The 9,548-nt window shown below is 44.3% G+C and overlaps 1 protein-coding gene across 1 annotated transcript; it reads right to left on the bottom strand.

Moving 5' to 3' along the window:
- Positions 1 to 241: 241 nt before the first annotated feature.
- Positions 242 to 5,920, bottom strand: rab36 (RAB36, member RAS oncogene family; the record flags this gene model as incomplete). The annotated part of the gene is made up of 9 exons (XM_079243912.1): positions 242 to 363; positions 444 to 534; positions 616 to 697; positions 1,788 to 1,839; positions 1,919 to 1,983; positions 2,059 to 2,160; positions 3,661 to 3,735; positions 5,290 to 5,381; positions 5,843 to 5,920. 9 exons carry the CDS (start codon positions 5,918 to 5,920, stop codon positions 242 to 244), a joined length of 759 nt encoding a protein of 252 aa, XP_079100038.1.
- Between the last annotated feature and the right edge of the window lie 3,628 nt (positions 5,921 to 9,548).

The following is a 9,548-nucleotide window of genomic DNA, read 5'->3' as shown; positions in this document are numbered from 1 at the left end:
ACGTTTGGAAACATCTGGGGACGTCTGGGGACGTTTGGAAACATCTGGAGACGTCTGGGGACGTTTGGAAACATCTGGGGACGTCTGGGGACGTCTGGAAACATCTGGGCTGTCATCAGCAGCAGCTTCTCCTGGTGTCCTGGGACGTTCCTTCCTCCAGAATGACCCGCTCTGATTCTGACAACACACAGCAGCTCTTATCAACACACTCGTGATGAGTGTGTGTCAGGAGTCGCTGATTCTACTCACTGATGCCAGCTCCAAGTCCGATGCCTGCCGGGACTCCACGCTCTCCTTCTGACAGGACGCACTTCTCAAAAGCCAGCGCCGCCACCCTGAAGAAGAAGCTCTGCACGTTTTCCCCTGGAAACAACAGGAAGAGCCATTTCTCCTGTTACAGGGACTCGATGCACAACGCCGACAGGTCTGAGCCAAACTTTCACCTGTTTTAGACGAAACAGCCCAGAACTCGGCTCGCATGTCTGCTGCCAGCCGGACGGCATCTCTTTCTGTCCGCTGTATTTCTCCTGCAGGCTTTTAATGGGAAGACAGCAGAGAAACGGAGGAGAAACGTGCACCTGGTTGTTTGTTTCATGAGATGCAGAAGATACTCACCAGAAGGTCAGTTTTAGTGCCAAGTAAGAAGACGAAACAGGAATCAGGATCATTTTCCTTCATGGCCTCCTCCAACCACTGGCTATGTGAAGATAAAAACTCTTAAAGCACTTTTCATTCCAAACCTCTGAACTCCTCCACATCCGACACATGACTGCTCCAGACATACTAATAGAAATGGATTGAGAAGAAGCTACAACCCAGCTAGAAACTGAGAAGGATCTCATCGACCATCTCTTCTTCCCAGCAGCAGATAAACAACATGATGAATTTGAGACATTTGATGGAAAATGTGAATCTGAAGCAGTAACACATCTGTAAACATCTGGTTCTAATCAGAAACAGCTGGAGAAACATTTGACAACTAACCAGGTAAACTACCAACAGCTTGGTAACATGACGGGGTATGAAAGGAGCATTTCAGAGAAGCAGAGTCTCTCAGGTGGAGACGTTCAGGAGGAATCTCTGTATGCTTGGGACAAGGCTGGATGCTGGTGATCTCCTACATTAAAACCATGAGTCTCTACTGGAAACCAGTGCGTGGACTCAGGAAGCTTCCAGAAACCAGTGTGAACCCAGTTCATGCAGGTTAAAGCTCCATCATATGTGAAGAGGATCCAGAAACACGCCGTCTTCTCTGGACCAAAGCTCATTTAAAATGTTGAGTGGAAACCTGGATGAAGATGTGGAATAGTTTGTGGACAGCATGGACGGCGTGTCCTGCAGACTAAAGAGGAGAGGGAGCATCCAGCTTGTTATCAGCCTGCATCTCTGATGGGATGGGGTTGCATTAGTGCCGATGGCGTGGGCAGCTTCCACATCTGGGAAGCTCCATCAATGCTGAAACATCTGCTCCCATCCAGACAACGTCTCTTTCAGGGAAGACCTTGCAGGATGAACCACATCCTGCATCATCACAGCAGCTGCTTCTAGATTCACAATCAGATTTAAATCTTCCATCAGATGGTAAAATGTCTCTGTTTCCTCCGATGATGCTTATCTTCTACAGGAGGTTCAGACATCACTGCACACGCTACGACCCCAGCTGCTATCAGCCTTTAGGTCCCAGGGTTCAGTTCCTAGATAATTTCAACATGTATTTCCTGTTAATCTGCTGTTTTCTATGTTTCTTTATGTGCACGGTAAAATAAAAGACTAGAAACTTGGCCTACCGTGTATGATCAAGGGACTTAATGTCTGCCATGTCGAAAACCACCACAATAACTGAAAAACACATCAAAGTATGCAGCAAATGATTGATTGACTCCGTCAGAAAGGTTTGTGGTCTTATAGCAGCTTTTACCCTGAGCTCCTCTGTAGTATGATGATGCGATGCACTTGAATTTCTCCTGTCCAGCTGTGTCCCAGCTGCAAGAACAAGCTCAGCTGGATGAAACTGGACACGCAGAATAACTTGTGTAAATGTAACGTATTCCTACTCACATCTGGAGATAGAAAGGAACTCCACACATTTCAAAGCGTTCAATCTCAAAGTCGACTCCGATGGTGGCTTTGTAGTCTCTTTCAAACACGTCTTTACAAAACCTGAAAGTTGTCATGAAAACAATTCCTTCAATTCCCTTAGAGAAATCACATGAGCACATGTACATCACATGCTTGCATCTGCAAACCACGTGTTAACACCATAGACTGTATATAACAGATGGGCGGAGCCTCCGTGACGTCACCCGTAGGTTTCTGAAGAGCTGAATTGAAGCTCGGTGGGCGGTTCCTACCATCACCATCTTGGCAGGGGCATGCGTGTCGTCTGACCCGGAAAATACAAATATGGACAAAGAGGTGGAGCTGAGAGGGGGGCTGAGAGCGTCATGGTGGATGATTGACGTCGAGCGAACTCTGAGCTTTCTGTAGCTAAGAGCTAACCGAGCTAACCCGGAGATAACAGGAGCTAACCAGCTAACGGAGGTAAGCGGGCTAAAGCTAAGTCACGTTGTTAACCGGCTAAAAACCGCGGTTGTTCTACGTTCTTCTGACTTGAAGCGGGAGATCGGGTACCTGTCAATCAAAAGGACACGCCCCTAAATATGCCAAACTTCGAGATTAAATTACTTTTAAACGAGTTAGAAAAAAATTCACTCCCCCCACAGTTGTCATGAAGGTAAACCTGACCTATTAAACCTAAAATGGATTTTTGAACCAGCCTGTAAATATGTTTATTTCTGCTGTAAACATGTTTATTTCTGCTGTAAACTTGTTTATTCCTGCTGTAAACTTGTTTATTTCTGCTGTAAACATGTTTACTTCTGCTGTAAACATGTTTATTTCTGCTGTGAAGTTGGTCTTTTTAACATGGGAGTCTATGGGGATTTGTTCTGTTTTGCAGCCCCTAGTGGATGAAGGGGGAACTGCAGTTTTATGCACTTCTGCATAGGTTTCACATTTAACCACCGGAGGCTGCAAACCACACGTTTGTACATGTAACAATGTAACATTTTCATGTGATCCACATGAGTCATTTGTCATGTAAACCACATGTAAAGCAATAGTTGTGAATCACAAGTGTTTGGCACATGTGGTTTACTTGTAATCCATAAATGAGCCGTTTGAAAACATCTACAAACATGTGGTTCACATGTCAATCACATGTTTATGTAAATGACTTGTGAACAACATGAGTTTAACACCTGATTCATATTTTATACACATCTGGAGCTCGTGTTCCAAAACCACGTTTAACATGTGGAACATGCACATGTGGGTTTCTTGGTGAAATCTCTTGTTGATCAAGCTGAATGATTCTTGTTAATATCAGAAAAAACAGCAAAACGTATAAAAACACACGTTTAAACACAGCTGTGCAGAAACTGCAGAATATGGAGAGAAATTAGACTAAATAAAAATTAAATCTGTCGATGATCTAAGAAGGGCTGTTTCTTTCCAGACGTGTTCATACTAACACACCTGATCAAACTATGTAAAAAATGAAAGCATTTGCACAGATTTTAACTCTGATCACCATGGAAACATAACTACTTTGTGCTGAGTCTCTGATTGGTTGATCCTTCAGTTCCAGCAGATACTGACCTGTTGATGAGACAGGTCTTTCCAACATTCATGTCTCCAACAACTACAACTTTAGACATCTTCTGCCGGTCCCACCTGTCGAGGATACAACCAGGATTTAACATCGGCGTTGCGGTACGGTGTGTATGGAGGATGACTGGAGTCAGGACGAAGACACACGTCTGGAATCTTCTGTCTCCAGTTGTCTGAGTGTCCTGAGCAGGTTTGACGTGGGATGATGTGGAGGGACGTGCAGGTGAGACAGGTGGGATGATGTGGAGGGACGTGCAGGTGAGACAGGTGGGATGATGTGGAGGGACGTGCAGGTGAGACAGGTGGGATGATGTGGAGGGACGTGCAGGTGAGACAGGTGGGATGATGTGGAGAGACGTGCAGGTGAGACAGGTGGGATGATGTGGAGGGACGTGCAGGTGAGACAGGTGGGATGATGTGGAGGGACGTGCAGGTGAGACAGGTGGGATGATGTGGAGGGACGTGCAGGTGAGACAGGTGGGATGATGTGGAAGGACGTGCAGGTGAGACAGGTGGGATGATGTGGAGGGACGTGCAGGTGAGACAGGTGGGATGATGTGGAGGGACGTGCAGGTGAGACAGGTGGGATGATGTGGAGGGACGTGCAGGTGAGACAGGTGGGATGATGTGGAGGGACGTGCAGGTGAGACAGGTGGGATGATGTGGAGGGACGTGCAGGTGAGACAGGTGGGATGATGTGGAGGGACGTGCAGGTGAGACAGGTGGGATGATGTGGAGGGACGTGCAGGTGAGACAGGTGGGATGATGTGGAGGGACGTGCAGGTGAGACAGGTGGGATGATGTGGAGGGACGTGCAGGTGAGACAGGTGGGATGATGTGGAGGGACGTGCAGGTGAGACAGGTGGGATGATGTGGAGGGACGTGCAGGTGAGACAGGTGGGATGATGTGGAGGGACGTGCAGGTGAGACAGGTGGGATGATGTGGAGGGACGTGCAGGTGAGACAGGTGGGATGATGTGGAGGGACGTGCAGGTGAGACAGGTGGGATGATGTGGAGGGACGTGCAGGTGAGACAGGTGGGATGATGTGGAGGGACGTGCAGGTGAGACAGGTGGGATGATGTGGAGGGACGTGCAGGTGAGACAGGTGGGATGATGTGGAGGGACGTGCAGGTGAGACAGGTGGGATGATGTGGAGGGACGTGCAGGTGAGACAGGTGGGATGATGTGGAGGGACGTGCAGGTGAGACAGGTGGGATGATGTGGAGGGACGTGCAGGTGAGACAGGTGGGATGATGTGGAGGGACGTGCAGGTGAGACAGGTGGGATGATGTGGAGGGACGTGCAGGTGAGACAGGTGGGATGATGTGGAGGGACGTGCAGGTGAGACAGGTGGGATGATGTGGAGGGACGTGCAGGTGAGACAGGTGGGATGATGTGGAGGGACGTGCAGGTGAGCGCCTCCCTGAGGGTTCATCATAATGGACCTGCAGACCTGGGTGTGTTCTGAAGATCAATCTGACATATTTTACTACTTTATTTCACTGCAAGGACAAAGTAGAACCCGGTCCAGAGGAACCTTCAGGGTTTTGTCCACAGATTGCATCATGTACTGTCTGTCCTCATGCTGACTCCACAGGGGACAAAACAGACTTACGGCTCATTCCTGGCAGCTCTGTCTTTACAAGCCGTCTTTGTCTGATGGTCCCAGTCTGTCTTCAACTGCAGGGACGCCTCAGGTGTGTAGCACTGAAAACACAACATAGTAAGTGATCTCATAACACACGTCCTGCATTGTCCTGCAGAGCTACAATGCCGTGCAGACATCGTGGCTCTGCAGAACTGCATTGTCCTGCAGGACTACAGAGTCCAGTCCTGCAGAACTGAGTGGATGAGGCGACACAGCAGTGAATCTGTGGTGTTTTCAGCCATTCAGATGCGTGTTTGGATACAACATCCTCTGTGTGCAACGTTCACATGACTGTGTGTCGACTGAAGCCGTGATTGAGCAGAATCCCATTTGATGATGGACTCTCTGAGAAAGTAAAGTCACAACTTTCAGCTACAAAACAGACCAAAATAAATAACTTCTGTGTGACAATAAAGTGCAAACAAAGCATCATATAACCATTAGTGTCCAACTGTAAACTAAACCAGGTAAAAGTGACTGATGGTTGAAAAGGGTTTGCAGTAAATAATGAAGGATTTACTTTGGGAAAATTACAGATGATCCTATCTCTGCTGACCGCAGGTGGGAACGTCAACATACCATTTCTGTTGTTGTTCATGGTGACCTGAGGAGGAAAGTCGACAGGTGGTTAGAATCACCTGACACCAGACACAGTATCCATTTCTACGCAGGGAACCTTCCACAGACCTGTATTTACATGATGAGCCTCCAGACTCCGGTTTCCTTCAGAAACTGGTTCATCTTGTCTGTTTGTGGCCGAAACATATTTAACTAACTAGCTAAGCTTAGATAACGCTCAACGTGCTATATTTCAGCATTAAATTATCCTGGACATAAAAAATGTTTTTCTATTAAAGGTTAGCTCCTCCGTTGCGTTGTGACCGGAAGTACTGCATTTCTCCTTTAAAATAAAAGTATATCACAACAACTAATTAAAATGACCACGTACAGTTATGGCATTGTTAGAATATTATTCGTTGTGACTAATATGTTGTTTTAACAGTTTTTATGTCGTAATACTTGCTTGATGTTAGGTTACACCGTCTCTCGGGAACGAGAGGTGTTTTAATGTGAAGGGAAAACCAGGAAGTCTTTTCCACGTTTTGTTACTTTGACGTTAAGAAGCGATTGGCACGAGCACAGACTCTAGCAACCTTCAGTCCTCTTCAGAACATCAGTTTATGACACCGTAGTTACACACCTGACGCCGTGAGCGACGTCAACTCACCGTGAAAGAATTACGTCGAATTACGTTCTTTGAAGTTCCTCGCGCTGAAGCTGCGAGCTCGTGCGCTACTGGAAGATGAGCTCGTATCTATGGCAACCGCCGTTGTCACGTGGTCAATGGACGCAGACGTGATTAAAACTGCAGGACTTTTAACGATCCCGAAATGTTCATTTTCAGAGATTATTATGGGTGTCAGTGCTGGAAGCACTGAGGCACACATATTACTGTCGCTTTGCGTTTATTTCGCGATCTTAATATTAAACTTCTTCCGTTTCCGTCTCAGTTTTCGGTTCGTATCCTACAGTTTAGACTCTTATCCCCCCCCACTAAACTTATATCAAAACGTGCGTCTCGATCGGGAGAAGTGTGATATGACTTTCGCTCTACGAAAGTCTTACCGGTTTTACATGATTCGCAAAACAAACTGTGATTTTTCCACCGGTCATGACAAATAAAGCTTTTACCATCTCAAAGGACTTCGTCATATCTTGTAAAGTTTTGACCATATACAGTCTATGTTTTCGACGTTATCGCGAGTTGCGTTTTTGAAAAATCAGAAAAGCGACCAAAATCCCTCTCCTCCGCATTCTAAATCTGCCTAAAAAAGTTTAATTTATAAATTCCTCAAACAAATGGTTCTCATGCCTAGAGTTTTCGTCCTATATGGACAAGCTTTATATCAAAATATTGACTCAGAAACTGCTAGGATTAAAGGTTTTTGAGTTACCAAGATCCAAAGGTTAGAAAGTCTACTTTTCCTCCCATTGAAGCCCCTTTCAAATCTGACCGGACTGAAAAAACACCCTCATGTTTTTAACTTGCTGTCGTTTAAATTCATTTTACATTAGTGCAAAATAAATTACATTTGTGTTTCTCAAAGCCTTCTGGCGCTTATAGTTCAAAAATTATTTTGAGAGAACTTTTAGTTTGCGAACTGGTATGGTATGGTTTTCCAGTGCTTTGCTGATGATGTGCAGGTGTATTTGCCACTGAAAGGTCCTTCCTAAGATTCACTAAGCTGCATGACTGACATCAAAACACAGAAGGATTTGAATTTCTTCAAATGAAATGAAGCAAAACAGTGCTGATGTCAGGGATCTGGGTTGTCTATGGGAGTGGTGTGTTTTATCTTATATGTTTTTATTTAATTGTCATTATTTTGCAGAAAAGGTTTTCAATTTAATATGAACAGTTTTTTTTACTTTCCAATCCAATCCACTTTATTTATAAACCACATTTTAAAATCAGACGTCTCCAAAGTGCTGCGCATCAAAAATTAACTACATCACTAAATAAAATAATGATCGCATTAAAATAAATAATAATCTTTTTGAAATAATGAAACAGGTAAGCAATTTCCCCTTGGGGATAAATAAATTATCTTTGATTTGATTAAGTCAATAAAAAGTAATTCCCAGATAAAGACCGAAAAAGAACAAAACATAAAAGTACAGAGAGGACTGCAGAACTCTGTGGGTCTTTGGGAAAACCTGTTGGGAAATTCTCCTGGATTTTCTCACCATTTGTTGTGGAGTTCTATGCAGATATACTGAAAATGGTTCTATCTCATAATGAGGAAGAATCCTTCACAGCATTCCTGCATTCACACGCTCATTTGGATCACTCCTTACATTTAATGGACTCTAAGTTAGACCAGGACCAGTTCTCAGAAACACATCATGAAAATACCTCCAGTAGTTTTTGCATAAAGTTGCTTACAAACATAACCTCCTCCATTTCCTTGGTGGAAGAAATAATCCTAAAATTTTAAATAATTAACCTCTAATTTGTGAGTTATTCACTTCTTCTAGTCAGGACATTACTCTGCTTGGTTTTCGTCTTGGTGCTCCACCAGTAATAAACTGGTCCTCTCACATCTGCCAGATTCATTTTCTTCCCCCGTGACTGTAAGGGCAGGTATCTTTCCAGGAGCTGGACTGGCTTGCCTCATTCATGAGGCCACCAGCCAGGAGGTCTTTGGATGCTCCTGTGATAACAGTGGCTTCATTCTCTTACTTTAAGTCTGACCCAGTCATCTTTAAAAAGCATTTGTTTTAAAGTTTGTGTTTATTTGTTTTTTCATGTTCTCTGCATTGTTTTGTGTTTCATTGTGAAGCAGAAATCCTTTTCCATGCTGCCTGCTGACACTGAACGATGAGGTGAATGTGTTGCTGCCGTCTTACCAGAAGCACTTTGTGAGCATTAAGCAACAACTGAGCAAAAACAATGAAAAGTTCCTCTCGGTATAAATGCTTACTGAACTATTTACTCTGCTTGTAGATGTGGGGCTCGAACCCACGACCCTGAGATTAAGAGTCTCATGCTCTACCGACTGAGCTAGCCGGGCACATGAAAGTGGTGGTGACATTATAACTTTTTCTGACGACAATCACGACACTATGAATGTGTGATATCGTGCATATAATACTTAACATACAGAGGTGTCGAGGATCTTGGTCTTCCCAGGCAGACTGTATACGGTGTTTACATGCATATGAAGTGTACACAACTGAGTTTGGTCAAAACATCTGTTGACATAGCAAGCTTTACGGGTCTCTGTGGCGCAATCGGTTAGCGCGTTCGGCTGTTAACCGAAAGGTTGGTGGTTCGAGCCCACCCAGGGACGGTTATGGTTTTAATAGAATTCTTTATACATAACTGGACTCCGCATATAAAAATTTAAAATGTAATTGTTAACTTTGGGGGTTTTTTTTCATGTACGTCTGTGGTGGAATTATTGGTTTGAATATTTATGACATGTTTGAAATAAATGATCTGATATAATTTTACTTATTATTGTATGAAACTCTATATTGTATTACCACTAATGTACCATTAATGTAAACATCACACAAATAATTAGGGAAAACATATGGCTCCAAAATATTAATTATAAGTATAATACAATACTTTACAGTGAATAACAGTGTGTGTAAGGGGCAGAGTTTGTGTGTGTGTGTGTGTGTGCATGTGTGTGTGTAAGAGCAAGTGATAATGA

This window comes from Telmatherina bonti (genome assembly GCF_933228915.1).
Source record: "Telmatherina bonti genome assembly, chromosome: 7".
NCBI lineage: Eukaryota > Metazoa > Chordata > Actinopteri > Atheriniformes > Telmatherinidae > Telmatherina > Telmatherina bonti.
Note: the sequence above shows the minus strand (reverse complement) of the source record. Positions and strands in the feature narration are given on the sequence as shown.